The following is a 20,287-nucleotide window of genomic DNA, read 5'->3' as shown; positions in this document are numbered from 1 at the left end:
TTCGTGATCTCGAAATCCTGGAGAAATCGTATTGGGGAAAAATCGAAATTTAATTAGTATTATTATAAAACTATAGTTGGCAACCCTAAAGAACTATAAACGTAGCATGATACATCTTCTAAAAAATAATTGTAACATTTTGATAATAGAAGACTCTCCAAACTGTATTAAAACATTTTCTTTATGCAGAGTGGCATGCAGAGTGAAAGAGTTTTTTTTTTTATTTTGATCAAGTTTATATTCACAAACAATGTTTAAAACATCGGGGAGTCGGTATTCAAATCAAGGTCTAACCTTTTATAACCTTACTTACCATACATGTTTAGTTTCAAAAGTCATACTGCGATATCATTGTTCATAATTGACACAATTACTTATTTTCCATACATAAATGTAAACAAAAGAATGTCGATACAGGACAATCATTCCGTCTTTTATCCATTTTCATAGTTCTGTAGTCGGGCCAAAAATCACTACCCATGTTTCTATTGCACTCCATTGGGTAGTGACTTTTGATCCACCTTGTAAAAGGGTGTCTCAAAATTAACACAAGATTTGAAAATTTATTTATAAAAATAATTTCTAAGTTTTAAATCATTTCTGCAGACTATTATTTATTTTAATTTCGATTCTGATAATATTATGGAAGACTTAAAATTGTATTGAATATTGCCAAAGGCAAAATCGATCTCTCATGTCTGTATTTTAGCATTGTTCTAAACAATACAAAAAAAAAGCATTAAAAATATTTAAAAACAATTTTCAAATAACAAAGACTTAATATACATAACCATAATTATTATTTATAAAATCAAAATATACTTTTTTAAATTATTTATTATTATTTATACAGATTGTATCATGAAACTTTTGCTTCAACAAAACTCACTAAGATTACACAGGGCAGCGTTTATGTGGGTAACTAAATTAAACACATTAAAGATTTTTCCATCTTTAATTGTTTATACCTTTTGAAATTTGTTTATGTGCTGAAAAACGCTTCTAGCACATTTTTCTAGACAACATTATGGACCCAACGAGGTATCAAACGTATTTTTACGACCAGAATTTCTATATTTCATCAATTTAAACGTGTCGACTAGACTTACAAATCAAAGCTAAAACATCTCACACTCTCACAAATACTATGTTCTGAATTTCATATTAAAAGAAACATTTAATCTACACTAATTATATTAAAAACTATTGAACCGATTTTAAAAATTCTTTCATCAATATTATGAACGAGTAACATGGTCTGTATTTAATTTTTTTTAATAAGGTTCCGTACCAAAAAATTTAAACAAAAAAGATTTTAAAGTAAAAGAAATTTCACAGGGAAGCGGCTGGATAACTGCTAGTACTTAGTATGCAGAGATTGACTGAATACATAGATTCAGTTTACAGTAAACGATCGGTATATGAATGAAAACATGTATTTTTTATTGAGTGAATACTGATAGCTTATTGGTTGGTTATTTAGTTAGAGTGTTCTATACTCGTAGCAATAAATAATATCGTGAGAAAATAAAATTACATATTATTTAGTATTGAATAAAGAACTTTAGTGTTCAGTCATCAATGTGTGCAAATACGTATTAATCGCTGAACGTTACACGCTTGCATTACATTTTCAAACGATGGCATTGATCGTTTGTTCGAACGAACCCTTTAACGTTTTACAATTAATAATAGTTGCATGTATGTATATTTGTTGCATACACACATAAAAAACATATGATGAGTATATTTTTTAGGTCGTAGGTAAATACAACCAATTCTTATGGCACTATATACAGGATGATTCTTTTTTATTTGACATTCCCAAATAAATTGAAAAATGAGTTGGATACAAAAAATTGTTTCAATCGAGTTTGATCATTTGAAAGCTTCGATCAATTCGATATATTTACATATATCGAATCGAATTTTCAATAAGAAAATCGGTGCTTCAATAATGAATCCTTTTTGATCATTGCTCACATATCGAATTTCGAAAGAATCAAGACAGTATTTTTATTATTTTTGCTTCAATAAAGTGAGTGGTAAAATCTATACATATTTATATGTAATTTTTTCTTGAATGTTATCTGTCTAAAGTCCTCTCATATCGAAAAAAAACTAATGATTATTTACACATAGCTGTGACCAGAATGTTAGTCGATCGGAACAAAAAATATATCTGATCTTTTATTGGTATTTGAAAAGATCTAATGCATTAACAAGCAAAGAGAGACTTGGGAGGAGAAAGTACACAAATTTGGTATTTTTCGATTGATTTGGGAGCGTTCATAAGTTTGTACTAAAACAGGATATCGTTAATATAACTTTTTTAACAGGTTTTCTGTATTATTTTTGATGTAAGTGTTTAGTTTCGCGTGATCCAATTAAATACGTTCGTCACTCGTCATTTGTGTGTTGAATTCAACACGTGTTTATATTCTATTTATTTCAATATAATTTTTTTTCTTTTTTTGTTATATTCTGCGGTTTTCAACAAACTTAAAAACATTCATCTCAATATCAAACCTATCATTTAACTTATTTCAAAATGAAATAGTTTTTTATTGGCTTTTTTTTATTCGTAGTGTGTGGTATTCTTTTGAAACAAATTTTAAGCATGAATGTTGATCGTAAATAAATTAGATTCGAAATTTTACATGTGTATGTAATTTTATATTTCTCAAAGTCATTTCTGGAGTACCACGTGGTTTAATCTTAGGGCCCATTTAATTTATTATATTCGTGAATGTGTTTTTAACAGTTTTGGATATCGAGCACATGTGAAATTATTCAGTGATAGACTTACAAAAACATACGGAAACTCAATAAAATCGAATTGATTACAGTGGTTTAAAAAAAAATAAACTTAAAATTCATGAGGAGACACATATAATAAATTTAAATATCATTAAATTTTGTTGAAATTTAAGGAAATAATAAAAATTTCGCCTTGGATGTGTGAAAAAACCGTTCATATCAAGGTTACAAAATTGAAAGCTACACAAATCATTTTAGAAACAAATGTAGCACATTTTTATGAATTTTATAATTATGTAAAATCGATATTTTAAGGTTGAGAATGTATTTGCCTTTGTAAATTGGCATTGGCTTGACTTATTTTCTGAACCTTCTCGACTTTATTATTTTTGACTTTGTTATTTTTTTGTTAAGGTTCTTATTTGACTGAAATCATTTTAGTGTTATTTCTTGTGAAAATGACTCAACTATTGTGCTTATAATAAATATGACTCACGATGAAAACTTTATTCTCGTGTAGATTTAAAATGTTAAATGTAGATTTTAGATTTCTATATAAATTTAAAATTAATTTGTTCGATTCCACTCTTAATAAGATTTTGTTTCGTTAATGTTTTATTTAAACAATTTTATAGATCACTAACCACCAAATTTTCGTCTAAGAATATTGTACTCTATTCATGAATTTTATGTTATCCAATTTTTGGAACATTTGGATCAAAAAAAACTGTTTTACAAATTTACAATCGATACAAAGAAAACTCTGTACTAATAAGTAGCAAATGTATTCTCGACCTGATTTAGACAAAATGAATAAAATTTTGGACTGTTATTTAAGATGTGAAAGCATATTTGGATCACCTGTATTAGTTTTTTTTTTTGTTATTAGATATAACAAAAAACCTTGAAATTGGTTTTTTTTGAAGATATTATCAGAAAAAATATAATCATCTATATTTTATATCAATACTAATATTTGAAATTCAATATTTTTATTACATTTAAAAAAAATAATGGGTAATGCTAGGAGGTGAAAACAAAAACTGTGCACTTTTACAAATGTTAAAATTTATTGCCTGTAAATTAGAAGGTATTTTTTTCAAAACTTTTATCGCTTGTCGCCTTTATCACAGTTGAGAAAAATGGGCCCTTTTTTAATGTTTAATGTTCATTAATTGACTGTGTTACCTTAATAAGGTGTTTAATTTACTTACAACCGTTTGGGAAGTTTGGCTTATGAAATTATTTATAGTCAGTAATATTGAGTATTTATGATTCAGATAACAAAATATTAGTCATTTTGAAAATAAAAATATAAAAAAACACCTTTGGAATCAAATTTTAATATCCTTTGTTTGTTCTGTGAATATAAAATCCGAATAAAAACACATTTATAATGATTGCAAAATACAGACGTATTTCATTTTTAGGGTTCTGTATCCAAAGGGTAACCAACGGGGCCCTTTTACTAAAACCCCGCTGTCTATCTGCCTAGTTGTATCTCATAAACCGCAAAAATTAGACAGCTAAAATTTTGACGGAAATTTATATTAAGTTTCTTCTCAATACTGATATATTTTTCAACCTCCTTTAAGACTGAGGTTTTTTTTTTTCTTTTGCAATTTATTACATAGTGTTGTTCGATCTAGAAGTCGATAACCACTTTGTTTTAGAATGAAACATTACTAGAAATATTATTAACAAAATATTTTTTGTTATTTACAGATTTGGTGAAACGGAAGGATCGTATTGCACGTTGGCAACATTCTCAGAGAAAGAAAATCATTTTCTAACATCAACATCATCAGAATCACCAACGTCTGAACGATCTGTATCACCGGCATCAGATATTAGCAGCGGGTCTGTGGAAATGCCAAGCACTCATCATAACAGCATTATTCAAAACCATCATAGCAAATTAATTACAACCAATAATATACACATGGACATGAAGAAAGCCACCAATCCTATCGGCACTCCAAAGAAGTATCGTAACAACAACAAGAACCATAGTATTTCACCAATTGTTGGCTACAACAATCATTATTCCACACATCATAATAAAATTAATAATTATGCACCAAATAATTTAGTACAACAACGCCATCTTGGTGGTAATAATGGGGGTAATCGTAATACAATGTCACAACAGCAATCAACATGGCGTACAAATTATTATGAAATTTTACCACATTTTGCATTAAATAATTCAACAAATGGGGGCTCTTATAATACATCATCAAATGGTTATAACAATTATAATAGACCCACTTATCCAAGAATGTCACAGTTTCAAAATGTTTTAACTGTGTAACAGTGACACAGTGAATCACAGTCACAGTCACAGTCACTGCTTTTATCCGCAATCACTACTATTTACTTACTACTATGAACTATGATTGTATTTAAGAAATTTATTATATTATTATCTCTAGATATGCATTCTTTTTCCACTAATTCGTTTTTATATTTACCTATTTGTATATTTCTCTCTCTCTCTCTGTAAACTAACTTATATACAGCACGTATAATGAATCATTTCGAATGCTACATCCATGAGTATGAGAGTACATATACATTAAGCAATGTGGATAAGAAAGATACTTCAACAAGCAAACATATAATAGTATCTTTCTTATACACATTGTTTAAATGTATATGTACTCTCTCATACTCATGAATTTAGCATGCGAAATGATTTAAAAAACAATTTGTATATGTATTTATGTGTATATTTATGTATTAAGATTTGGGGGCGCATATTTATTTTGTTACTCCAAAATTTCATGAAAAATATCATTTAATTTTTTTATTCAAGGCTATAATTCGATAGAATAATGATTCTTATGAAGTATAAACGATAAAAAAATCGATATACATTACCTAAAATTTGAATCTTGCGTAACGAAACAGTAAAACTCTTCCGTAAAAAGTGTATTTTTGACACTTGTTTTGTGATAATTATTGACACGAATGTTTTCGGTTAAAATCGACTTTAATTATTAATTCCGACTGAATTTAACTGAATAATTTTTTTCTTTTTTTGTATATAATATGGATTTTGTAAAAAGCGGATTAGTAGTTTTTTGTGTCGGTATCCAAAATTCAAATTTTGTTTTGTAATTTGGCGTTTGTCGAAATTAATTCTGTTTGGTAGCACTGTTTGAAAACAAGGTGCACTCTAAGATTTGAAATTATAGATTATCTTGGATACGAAAAACTAAATGATTTTTTTTTTAAACTCAAGTTAAGGCAAACAGTTTTTTAGACTTATTTTTTAAGTTTTGTTTTTTTGAAACTTGGATCTCGTATTTTCGTTTTTAAATAATTAATTAATGTGAAGAGAGGGGGAGAAATGATATAAGCATAGATAATAAATAGAAAAGTATAATGGTGGATAAAATTTTGTTGATAGTCTTAATAAACAACAAGTCCTGACAAATGTTTGTGATGTATCTGTTGAAAAATGGCTTTATTTTTAATCTATATATAAAATATATATATATTAATATTAATTATTAAAATAATACTTTAATTATTATTAATTTGTAAATCAGCACAAAAAGATTTAATTCATAATTTTTATTAGGTCTAAAAAAATTTTTGGGATTTATTTTATTATTTTGCCATATAATTAATTATGTACTATTTAATTGTGTTTTTTTTTTTAATTGTCTCGCAAAGAATCAAAAATAAGTTTTAAATTTTTGGATAATAAAAAATAATTCGATTCCTTTTTTAAAAAAAATATACTTGTAATTTAGGGCAAATCCAATCAAATAGGGAAACATCTCAGAAATTTTTTCGTCAGTTGGGATCTTACGTAGATCATTTACCAACTCTACTACCAGAAAAATTCTGTTCCCTTGTGATTGGATGTCAAGCAGTAACTTTTTTGACGTTTATTTTCCTATTTTGTTTTTTTCTGATACATTTTATTCTCAAATTGAGATCATTTGTATTGAACAGTTCTCGTAGTGTCTCAATTATTAAGACTGTGTTTTTTTTCTAAAATTCGAAGATGTTTTTCTTGGGTAATTTTAATTTTTGAAACTAACTAAAGTCATTTTGTAAACAAACTAATGCAAAATACATTAACCATCAAAAAAATCGCTCCTCTTTAGAAAATTTCTCTCTAATCGAAATTATCTATTCGAAAGCTTCACAGTTTTTAAGAAGATAAAAATTTTGGTCACCTTTCATCGCCTTTTTGTAACGGAGTGCATAAATTTCGCATATGTTTGAATTTTTCTTAAATGATGACAATTTTTTTGATGGTAAGATCAGAGATAATTTTTCATTCGAAGTTCGATAAGAATTTTCGTCCTGGATATTTTGTATTCGATTGTATGTAACACAAGAAAAACTATGTAATTTTCTTAAAAATCTAGAATTAAATTCGAAATAGATATTGAAAAAAAAAGTGTGAACATTTACGAAGTAATTAAAGAGTATTAATTAACGAATTTATTATAATAAAAGAAAAACTTAAAACTACTTAACAAAAACGATGCGCTTTGGCAACTTGACAATTTGTCAAGCCGCACTATATGTTAAATGGAATGGATTTCATGAAAAATGGCGGTTATTATTTCAGAAAACAAAATAATCCGCCAAAAAACTTCACTTTACCATATACTTTTAAAAATGTTTACGCGTCATATTTGTATATAAAAAGAAAATTGTGTAAAAAAAATTAGAAAGTACAAAAAAAAGCTTCTTTTTCTTGGGAAAATATTACGTCGACAATTTGCTCTCTTTTCATATTCTTGTAATTATGGGCAAATACATATTCAGTCTGTGATAAAAACCATCTGTTTATATACACTGAAAACAAAAAATTTCAAAAAAAAAACCCGCCAAAATAGAGTATAAAAAATATTTAATAATGTTCAAGCATATTACAGTTTTGTTTGAGCCACTACGGTAGCCACTTATCCCTTAGCCCCCCCACACCACCACAAACATTTTTGTAATTTTTTTGTTATTTATTCTTCGTATTAGATAAAAAAATATGCTAAGCGTATAATAAGAAAACAATTCCAAAGATCATCGAATGTACCCCCAACCCCAACAAACGAGGAGGAACTTTTTATTTTAGGTTTTTCTTCCCTGTAAATGCAAAGAAATATTTACGTAACGTTTCTGGTCGAATGTGCTGATATAAATTTTACTATATTGTATTTCGCAAGTTAGAGGTCGTGCAAAATTCAGTGCCTCAAATCAAGTTTACCAACTTTTTTTCATATTTTCGATAATAAATATAAAATTGATAAAAGAAAATACCTTTTTGTACCGAATTGAAAATGTGAAAAAAATTTAATGCACGGTCTGATAAAAAAATATCAAGAGGTTTAAAAAAACAAATAAACGTTGTGAAAATAAGGGGAGAATGTTATTTTTTCAATTGTTTGTGTGCGAACTTATTTTACTTGTAAGAACTTTTTCAATTTTCACTTGAAATATAATCATTTCCATATAGGGGACAGCGGACAGCTGTGATAATAGAATTTCAAATTTTAATATGATCCTTATGTGGAAGAAAATTCAATTGGGTTGTTGAATAAAAAAGTAATTACTAATTTATATTTAAATTAATTAAAAACGAATACAATTTTTTTTAATTTTACCTCTATACACAGATAATTAATGTTCTTCTAAATCATAAGTATGTTTGTGGTACGTAAGTCACCATGGTAACCGATCGCCGACCACTTAATAAAGTTAATTTTACCTTTACTGTAAATAAGTCTTGTATGTATGTAAGTTGCCGTGTTATTATGGCTCTTATAGTATGAATAATCGTATGAAAATACAATTGAATATGATCGGCGTCACAATAACTTGATGACTTACGTCCCAGAAACGTAGGTAGTAACAGGAGAACATATGAAAAATAAATATTTGTAGCATACAGGTAAAATTAGAAAAAAACAAATTTTTTATTCAACAACTAAACTGTGAGTTGTAAATTTAGATTTGTTCAATGATCTCTTTCTAGTCTTCTATTATGTGTGGTTTTTTTTTATTAAGGTTTTTCCAATATCTGTCAAAAAGAGACAGAAGTAATGATGTGTGTCATTTGTTTTTATTTTTAGGTCAATTAATCTCTCCTATTTTGAGAAAAACAACAAAAATATGTGTATATTTCAAGTATAAATTGAAAACAAAGAAAAAAAACGTAATTATTTATTCTTCCATATTTAATATTTCATTTTTTTGAATTTATGAAATATTATTTTCTTTTTAAATATTATATTGTGATAAAAAAAAAAAAACTGAATTTAAAATATTTAAAACAAATGAAAATATAATTAAATGAATGTACAAATTGTTTTTTTGTTTTATTATATAATTAATATTATATTTTATATTATATAATATTTGAGAAAATGATTAATTTGTATTAATTAATCAACAAATCTTAATATGCGCTTAGAATTCATAGAAGGAAAAACATATAAAAATAATTATAAAAATGAAAAACTGTATTTATTTTTGTCTTTATTCATGGATGTTTATACTTAGATATTTATTAGAATATGGTGTCGAATTTATGTGCTTGAATGGGAGGTTAAAAGTCTGAATAGAATATACGTTATTTTTTAAATAATCGAGAAGCCCGTTTGTTTTTTTCCAGCGATTTAGATATCAAGTATAAACATCTATGTTTTCATTAATTTTTGATGAAAAGCAAAATATAAAAATCTTTTTTTATAATTTTTATCATGCTTTTTTTTCATGGGCATAAAATAATTTCCCCAAGTTCTTGAATTTATTAAAGTATTTCACACAATTGGGAATTAAATGGAGAAAAGACAATAATGAACTTGATTTCTCTTTTAGCTTTAATTAGAGCTTTTGCCAAGAATAGTATTTTTCCGAAAGTATTACAATTCTTTCGAATTTTCCAACAACAAAAAAAAGTATTATCCTTTTGTAAAATTTTTGTTTTGCCTGTGAAAATTCCAGAAAGTATGATAAAAAATGCTTAAAATTTTTATTTATAGCGTGATCTCTTCACTGATTTATTATTAAAAAAAGAAATACGTGGTCCAAAAAACAAAAATAAAACGTTATTTAAAGCACAAGTGACTTTAGAATTTAAATTATGAAAAAAAAGGATATTTTACAAATTTTTCTTAGATTTTTAATTATTCTACTACAATTTTTGAAAATAAAATAATATGGTGTTTTTCATTTTTTATTATAGGTTACGGTTTACAAAAAATAACATTTAACTAGTTAATGCTACATACACAAAGTTAAATCATAGAATGTTCAAAAGAAAACACAAAAGCGTGGGATCATCAAACAAGATATCAAGCGTAATTAAATCGCTGTCGTCGATCTTTTACATCTCTTTGTTTTTTTGCCCCTCACTCTTTCTCCAGAATACGCAGTATTCCGATTTAGAAGCTAAAGTATAACTACATAATTTATAGACTTAAGAATGTGTGTGTGATTAGGTATTTTAAATTTTTTTTTGCGATCTAAATCGGAATTTCTCGAACGATAGTTTCCATCAAGTTTTTTTGTTTTGTATTTAGGTAGTTTTTTTATTAATTTTTGTTTGTTTACACATGATGTTCGAACATTTAACGCGTTAGACCTTGAAACTGATTGAATTCTCTTATCAAAATATACAAAAACATGCGAAAATATTTTAATAGGTGATACACCTGAATCAGAATACAATACTTACATACCAAAACATAATTCTATATATACCATCTCGATTCAATTTGTTTTAGAGGACGTTTGCGTTATATAAAATTATTTATATCGTTCAAATCTTTACAATCGATTTGTTTCGATTTAACAATACCAAATGGTATTTCCGTAAATTCGAATTGACCGATATATCTAAATTTTGTACCCGTTCACCATGTAGAGACATAGATTTTTCAAGCTTAGTCAAACAATAAACAATTTTTTTTTTAATTTTCTTCAATTTTTTATCATGTGCCATTTTTTCTTTTAAATTGGGTGTGTTTTTTTTTATTTGTAGTGAGAGTTTAAAAAAACTTGATATCAAAACTATCGATTATTCGAAAGGAACAATCGTTTCTTAACCCCCCCCCCCTCTCTTTCACTCTATACTCAACTGTGTTTACTTAATAATTTTTGTTTTAAAATTAGTGTTTAGTCAAAAAAACGAATCATGTGACAATGCTGCATGAATTTAATTATCTAGTTTAAATAATATTATTAATTAAATGTTAGACATTAATATTGTGATAGCTCGCTATATAAACTAAGTGTGATGAATATAAAATTGTCCCTTCTCCCCCCTGAGACCACCCTGTGCCCTATGTATTTTTCTTCTTGGAATATGAAAAAATTAATTTACTCAAAATCGATTAAAACCACATTGAAAGGACGTACAATTATGCTCGTTATCTCTTAAAGTGTTTGTAATATGTGCAGAATATCACGGCAACTTACATACCAGAACATAATTGTATATTGATAAATGTCACTAGGAATTATTTTGGCGATTCTTTATCCTCAAATAATTCAACCTTTTGCTTTTCCAATTAAAAAACGATGTTGTTGTTATAAAATGGTTTTGACTTGTAGATTTTTTTTTCATTTCACCTTGTTTCATGAACTTGCGCTGAATTTATTTATATTAAGTAACACAAAACCTTGTGGGTTCAAAACAAACAGTTTAATTAATTTTTAATAAAAAAATATTGTGTGATGATTTATTATTATATAAAAATATAAAAAAAACTAACAAACAGGGTTTTTGACATGATTCAAAATGTGTCGTTTTTAAAATGAAAAATATGTGTAGAAAATATTTGAAATTATAATTATTATATTAAAAATTAAAAGTAATATCAATTGAATTAATTATAATATTAATGAACTATTGATGAAAATGAACTTTATGCATTTTTTTTCCTTTTTATTAATTAATATTATTATTATTATTTTTAAAATGAAAATATTTGTAATTGTAATATTTGTAAAATTATTATATAATATTATTATATTTAGAGGAGTTTATCACTATTTGTAATATAGTTGTAAAAAAATACAGAGAAAAACTAATTTTTGAACGTATAAAAAATATTAAAAAATTATATTGGTCTTTTAATTTCATTTATTTTATACCTACATCACTTAGATTATCAAGCTTACGTCATCAAGAAAGATTAATTCTTAAAAAGATATCAAATTTTCTAGGTAAGTATTTTTCAAATAAATATAAAATAATGAAGGTAATCAAATTAAAATTAGTAAGTTTTATTAAAACAGTTAAGAAAAATAGACATTTTATTATAAAAACAAAATACAAACCATTAGTTTAAATTGAGGGTTAGTATTAAATTAAAAAAATTTTTGATCATTATGTTCTCCTAGTAGAAATGTTCAAAAATTAGAGGTTTTATGAAGTTGATTTTTTTTATCAAATGAATTTTTAGACAAATTTTGTGTATTTTTACTTGGAGAATATAATTTGCAAATAGCTATTTTATAAAATAATTATTAACTAGATTAATTAAAAAAGTTAAGAAAAATAGACATTTTATTTAAAAAAAAAATTCAAACCATTAGTTTAAATTATTGTTAGTTCAACCGATTTAACATAGATGGCATCACCGTCGAAACGAATTGTTAGTTCAATATGTTCACCATAGATGGCAATACAACCGGAAAAATTTAGTTCAACGTGTTTACCACAGATGGCACTACTGTAGTAATTATAGTTAGTTCAACCGGTTTAAAATAGATAGCACCACCGTCGAAACGAATTGTTAGTTCAATGTGTTCACCATAGATGGTAATACCACCGAAATAGATTATTAGTTCAACCGGTTTACAATAGATGGCACTGCCGTCGGAATTATAGTTAGTTCAACCGGTTTACAATAGATGGCACAGCCGTCGAAAGGAATTGTTAGTTATTAGGGTTAGTATTAAATTAAAAAATTATGTTCTCCTAGTAGAAATGTTCAAAAATTAGATGTTTTATGAAGTTGATTTTTATTATGAAATGAAATTTTAGTCAAATTTTGTGTATTTTTACTAGGAGAACATAATTTATGAAAATATTATACCTCAAGAAAAATTTGAAATATTATTTATCAATCCAAATCAATTTATCCATCCTTGTATTCGTTTTTGTGAAAAATTTCAAAGTCAGTGTTCTTAACGATAAAAGTTTTAATTATGGTGGTGCCATCTATCATAAACCGGTTGAACTAACTATAATTCCGACGACAGTGTCATCTATAGTGAACATATTGAACTACCAATTTGTTTCGACAGTCGTGCCATCTATCGGAAACCGATTGAACTACTAATTTGTTTCGGCGGTAGTGCCATCTATAGTGAACATATTGAACTACAATTTTTGTTTCGATGGTAGTGCCATCTATAGTGAACATATTGAACTACAATTTTTGTTTCGATGGTAGTGCCATCTATAGTGAACATATTGAACTACTAATTTGTTTCGACGGTAGTGCCTTCTATAGTGAACATATTGAACTACCAATTTGTTTCGACGGTAGTGCCATCTATGGTAAACGCGTTGAACTAAAATTTATTTCGGTGGTGATTACAGCTATGGTGAACATGTTGAGCTAAAATATTAATTGACCTACAAAATTTTCACTTTCTTTCGTTTTGGTGTCGAAACATTTTAAATAAATAATTTTTTTTTAATTATTTAAAAAAATAAATAAATTATTCAATTAATGAATTATTTTTTATTTTATAAAATAAATAGTTTTAATTTGTTCACTTCATTTAAATAAAGTTGAAAACTCAAACCCTGTTTTTATTTTATTTTTCCCCATCTCTCTGTAGCTATACAATATTATTTCAGTTAAAAATAGGTAAGTATTTCGAACTTCACGATAGGTAAGTATTTCAAACTTCGTTTGCCATTTTTTTTTTGTAATAATACTACTCAAAATTTTCCGAAAATGAGTTTTACTTTTTGTTATAATTTAAGAAAGTCGAAAATATGAATATAATTATTTATTAATACGAATAACAGAGCCCTAATGGTATAATGGTTAGCGTATCTGACTTCGAATAAATAGTCCCTTGGTTCGAAACTAGGTGAGGACATATATTAAAAAAAAGTTCATTAAATCTTTTAAGCAAAATCTGATTTTTATTTTCATTTTTTTTCAAATTTCCACCACAGCATGTTTGCCTAGTAAATGATGAAAAAATTAGTTTTTTTTCGTTCAAAAACTTCAATTTTTTTCACATTTCTACTAGGAGAACATCAAGGACGGACGGAATAAGTAGTACCTGATAGCAAGGTAATTGTTGTCACCTCGTAAGTCAGAAAGTTAGTGGTCTGCACACCCGTGTTTGGTGAGTGTGACCTCTAGTGGGCAGACCAATAACTTTCTGCCAAAATAAAATTTTAGACTTTCGGGGTGAAAACACTTACTCACTTTTCTCCTTATCAGGAACTACTAATTCCCACTTATGTTCTCCTAGTACAAATGTTGAAAAAATTGAAAATTTTTTCGTAATTATATTATTTTTTGAATATAAAATTAAACTGACCAATTATTTATATTAGCTGACCAATTATCAGCGAATGCTTCCCGATCGCGCATAGGTGGAGTTTTTTCAATCTTTAATAAAAAATTTTCTGATGCTGACCAATTAATGAGACCAACTGACCTTTTATGACCAATTTCTGACCTTTCAGATGGTATAATTGGTCAATCGAAATTCCGCACATGAGGTGCTAAGATCGCGGAGCTTTTTTGTTCAAAAAGATTGTGATGATTATTATTACAAAATTTGTATAAAAAACATTCAATTTTTGAATATTTGTAATAGGAGAACATAATGATAAAACAAATTTTTAAAATTATTACTACAATTCAATGAAAAAATTTTTAACGTAAGGAAACAGTTTTATGACATATTAGATTTTAATAAAAAATTTTACGTTAATACCAAAGATACGAACCAGCGTACCTTTGTTTCATAGGCAGATGACATATCCACAGAGCTGTTTGACTTTTTAATATAACTATTACTAATATAATATACTTACTGCCTGTTACTAAATAATTAAAAACGATTTCTAAGAAATAAAAGCTAAAAAAAATATTATTTTTAAATTCATTTACTTAATTTCAAGTCTTGGCATCCATCTTTAAGGTATGAGGAATTTTTATATATGAGAACTCGAGTAGAATTCGAGTGCACGACCACTGGCTTGCTTGGTCAGCGCTCTACCAATTGAGCTACCGAATCTTACATACAATCCACCAGTGTCCTTTGACGTCAGGTATTTATGGAGGTGACTAACGTTTACTTGAATTTTAAATTTAAGATTTGTGCGTAAGGAAATTTAAAAAAAAATTTACTTACCATTATCATTTTATTATAAACCACCTTCTTCCACCTTTTACCTTCTTGGAAAAGAAGTGTTTTGATACCTATTTCGACTAAAAATGTTTGCTTTGATGTGACCTACAAGTTTCTTGGTTTTTGTATTAAAAATGTTATTAATTTTATTTTATTCATGGAAAAGTACTAGTTTTCTAAGTACTATCGTTTTAGTCGTGATATAGTAGGTGTCAACTCTTTATTTTTTAAGTCGAAACCTACAAAGTTCGTCCAAATTGAGCTAAAGCGTTGAAAATGTATTTGGGAATGGAGTCGATTTTAAAAAAGTGATTTTGATCATGTTCTCCTATTATCAAATAAACAAAAATGCTCTAAATTTACTTGTCAAATAATTTTTTTAATAAAATTTTGTAATAGGAGAACATGTATTCAATTTATAATCAAAAGGAAGTTTTGATTCAACCGGGTGTATTCCAGGGAACCTCACGTACATTTTTCCAAATAAAACAAACAATTGAAAGTGTAATTTTTTGTTTTAATGAATACAAAGTTTACAGAATTTTATATTGAATTGAAATATTTGTTGGTAAAACATGCATTTTATTAAATATTCTGATAAATCAAATAAAAAAATTCATTTATTTTTAAGTTCCTAATAAAATAATTATTTTTGAGTGCACTTTAAAAATATAATTTAAGTACTTAAGTACCTGTACTTACTTATTTCATTACAAAAATATCAAATAAGTAATTATTTTTTTATTATATTTTTATTGAAAATTTGTTCTAATTTTTATTTTCAATCATTAGAATATTAAATTTAATTTATTATTTTCCTGAAAATGTTTTGAACAACTTTTTTTATTTTAACAATTTTATTTTTTTAAATATAAATCCAATCATTTTAGGATTCAAAGAAATTTTGGTAAAGAAATATCTTCAAAGTTTCCTCTATATTCGGTTTAATAAACATTGAGTTCAAAATGAAAACTTTTATCCCCTATTTCACCTTTTTAGAGGAAGAATTTCGAAAAATCTTTTTTTATATGACACCTAGAGTATAAAATCAATCAATATCTTCTCGAAATTTTAAACTTCTATCATTAGCGATTTAGACTGGACGTCGATATATCAGTCGCGACATTTCTTATTCCCTCTCCAGATTATTTCCCCCATCTGAAATATTTCTGATTTTAAATAATATACAAAAAGAATCATTTTGAAAAAAAAAATCATGAAAATCTGAGCTGTCAGTGAGTTTTGTAACTTTTTTATTTACACAATTTTTATTACCTAGTAAAGCAAATTTTGAAGAGATTTCTTCATCAAAATTTTGTTTGTTGATAAATCCTAAAGATACTGGATCAAATATGCAAAGTTTGAAAATTTGACACAAGCTTTTTAATAAAAATGAAAACTATAGAATTTTTCTCAAGGTGTTTGTTTTTTTATAAATACAAAAAAGTAATACTGACATTGAAATTGAACACAGCTTAGCGCAAAAATGCAAATTTTTTTATTATAAAATTTTAACTTTTCTTTATAAAATGCAAATTCAAATCCAGACCCATGATTAGTTTTCTATAACAGTTCCAAAATACAATCGATTTATAGATCGTAAGATTACCATCATATTTTCCCTCAAAAGTAGAAAAGCATTTCAATTTTGGATAAAATCACGGAAAATCAGGCCCTTAATATTATTTAGCCATTAAAATTTCCCCTGATTGTAATCAAAACAAATATACTTTCCATATTAATCCAAGATAACAGCAAGAAAATGGTTGTATTATGATCTATCATTATCTTACGATCTAAATCAATTTACATTGTTTTAAAATATCTAGAATAATTTAGAATTCCGTTTCTTATTCGCGATTCCAAAATACTGAGTTAAACTCTACTGATTTAAATATGAAATGAAGAGGAGGATAATAAAATGTTATAAGGGAATTGACCTACGAAAAGAAATTTATTGTTGATACCCTCTCTCTTCAACCGCCATTAAAGTGTCACCTATAGTTTCTTGGAGTCGCGAATTGGAACTTGTAAAAAATAAAATAAATTTTTATTTTTTCTAAGAAATCTTCTGAAAATCAACTTTTCAGAAAAAAATAACCATTTTTCATGATTGATTCGAAACATATGAAAATTTTATCAAAAATGATTGTAAAATTCAGGCTTCACGTACTAGAAAAAATATCACAAACTTACATACTAATTCAAAAATAAATAAGACTAGAAAAAGAAAATTTGTGCTTTATACATCCCTAAAGCCCGATCCTTGTCATAGCTCGTTGAGTTACACTGTTACAGGCTTTAGTCAAAGTTTTACGTGATGAAGATCAAAAGTTCTTTGACAGATAAATACGATCAAATATTAGACAGATTGTTTTAATTCATTTCATTTAAGCAATGGCAGATGAATTAATATGATGAAGCATACTAAAGTTATTAAAGATATTTGAAGACTATCATTATAAGCTTCAGATCTTGTCTTTAATGGAAATCAAAAGTTCTTCGATAAATAGTAGGAAAATTCCATATTAAATATTATGTGACATCATGTTCTCCTATTACCAAATATTACAAACATTCTAAATTTACTTGTTAAATGCAATTTTATAAGATTTGGTAATAGGAGAACATGTCAAATTTTGAACTTCTGTCTAAGATTTGAGCGTAATTTTGAAAGCTTGTGTTACAATCTTATACCTAACAACTAAATTTATTTTTTTAAATCAAAGGAAATATCTTACAATATCGTACAATAAAAAAATTTGTTTAAATTCATAAAATTGATTCTGTTTAGATTAAATCATTTTCGGATCGATTCCACGCATATCACACATTGAATTATTAACTAGCGTCAGTGGCCGATTTGATGGTGATGGCGCCTAAGGCCAAGATATCCCAGGCGTCTTTTTTGTAACTAAATACAATGCCGTCTTAATAATCTTATTCAGTGTTCGTAAATCAACCGCAATTCTCCTTCTGTAGCGTTCTTTTTTTTTTAGTCTTCTAAAATCGTGGCGCCCTTCTCATAAAAATTTGTCTTTCCTCACCATTGTTTTAGTCTTCAACGTGCCGTAAATAACCTAATATTTTTAAATTAAGGCGACCCTTAAATCTTCTGTTGAATTTTTTAATCTCCAAAATTATTTACTCTAAACAAAACCTTCATTTTAGAATATTCTAGACCTTGATTTGAAACAATTAATTGACTAATATATTACACTTTGCAAAAATAAAAACGCGACCCTTTTGATTTCGCTAAAAATACACATTCATTATTGTAGACATTTAACTTTGCTATCTTTGATCCTTTTGTTTGTTTTTTAGAAATTTCTATTTTCCCTCTGCATTTTTGATTAAATTTACCGAAAAATGCAGCACACCTTTGAACCTTAATAGTATTTGGAGTGGCACATCTTCAAGTTCCTTTCTCCACTTAAAATGAGCCCTGGTTAAGGCCAAAAAAGGCAAGAATAATAAAGTTACACACCTGTAATTATTGTGCATTTTTAACGAAACAAAAATTTTCCAGTCTTTATTTTTTTCTGAGTGTATTATTTTGTTGTAAATGTTGACGGTTTTAAAATTCTACAGACGGAATTCAGTTAAGCGTTTTAATATATAAAATATGGCCCAAATGGCTGTGCTTTACTATAACGGGCAGTAATTATCGTTAACCTATATTTTCTTAAGAAAATTTTGTAGTTTTAATATTTTAGGCTTCAAGACTGTGGTCATAAAAATTGTCGTTATGTAGATTTAAAATTTGAAGATGAAAGTTCAAACTTTATTCCCTTTCGCTGGATACACATGACACTTCCTTTTGTGTGTACGCTAGTAAAGTAGAACGCCATCTCGTTTTTTATTGTTTGGTTTTACCTTAATCTACTGGTAAGGGTTTCCTTTTTCTTAAATCCACATAATGGCAAATTTGATAACACAGCACCACAGTTTATTTTAATCGAGGATTTCTGAAAAGTGTGCTTTGGTGCAAAGACTTTTTCTTGCACAAGAAAAATTCATAATGAGTGTTCTAGAAGTTTTAGTTTAAAGAGGAAAATTTTTATTGCAATTTACGTAATTTGAATTGAAAAAGTTTAACTATGTAACGGGTGCACCATCTTTTATGTCGGCTCAAACAGTCACTTTTAGGACATTTAATGTCGTTTCATAGATCTTGTATGAATTCTCCGTTCCCCAAATGCTACAATTTTGCTTATTAACGCCACCAGATAGTATAAAATGGACCTCATCGGTTATAAAAATTTGTTTCCAAAAATCAGATTTAATGTCAACCAATAGAGCGACATTTTTGGGTTCTGAGTAACGCTCTCTCTGACCGCTTCAATCAATTCACTGGAACACCTTGGTCGTTGATGAAGGGCGTGTTGACGATCTCCCACTGTCCCGTGTTCAACAATATTTGATACCAAACGATGAATAATGCACGTTGAGTTAACACAACTGATGGACTCTTCAATGTACAGGGAACTATTTCAATGTTTACATACCGACATAAAAGATCGAGCATTCTGTATAATAGAGAGAAGACTTGAAATAGAGCGAATTATTCTGTCATTCGGTTTCTCTCCTCTTGACTTATTTACTAAAACTTAGCACAAAAGCACAATGATTTAGCTTATTATTTTAAACTATTAACAAACAAAAAAAGTACTTCGTCTTGATATTTTCAAAAATTTTAACTTGCTTCAATTGGTTTTTAATGAATTATTTTTTTGAAATATTTTAATGCAAGCTTTTAAAATTCCAATTTTGTTACATACATGAAAAAAATTTTAATTTACAATATTTCAAGATACAGTTAAGTTTTGTTAATTGAGATTTAAACTCGAGAGATATAAAGATTATCGTTAGAAAAGAGAGGTTAAAATTAAGAGTCTTCAGTTTATTTTTCTCAGATTGGAAATAAAACAAAATTTGATCTTCTTGTTTGCTGCCAAGCTGTCTAAACTTGACTTTGTTTGGATTTCAAATATATGCCTTCTATTTCTGGAAATTGAAGAAAGCGTGAAGAGTTCGATTTTTCCTTTGTAAATTTATTCCACTATCTCGCCTAATTTTTATCAGAAATTCGAATAAGTTCGAATGAGTCGACATTTAAAATTTCAATTAACAAACTTTTAACTGTATTTAAATCTTACAT

The 20,287-nt window shown here is 27.0% G+C and overlaps 1 protein-coding gene across 1 annotated transcript in view; it reads left to right on the top strand.

Annotated features, from left to right (window-relative positions):
* LOC123292347 (protein BTG3-like) overlaps positions 1–5,434 on the top strand; it is a 63,516-nt gene extending 58,082 nt beyond the window's left edge. Inside the window, exon 2 of the mRNA XM_044872971.1 lies at positions 4,486–5,434. Coding sequence (XP_044728906.1) covers positions 4,486–5,074 — 589 coding nt within the window. The 3' untranslated portion in view covers positions 5,075–5,434. The remainder of the gene's footprint in view (positions 1–4,485) is intronic.
* The last annotated feature ends 14,853 nt before the right edge of the window (positions 5,435–20,287 follow it).

This window comes from Chrysoperla carnea, chromosome 2, assembly GCF_905475395.1.
Source record: "Chrysoperla carnea chromosome 2, inChrCarn1.1, whole genome shotgun sequence".
In the NCBI taxonomy this organism is placed as follows: domain Eukaryota; kingdom Metazoa; phylum Arthropoda; class Insecta; order Neuroptera; family Chrysopidae; genus Chrysoperla; species Chrysoperla carnea.
The sequence above is the reverse complement of the archived record's forward strand: the minus strand, read 5'-3'. Positions and strand labels throughout refer to the sequence as shown.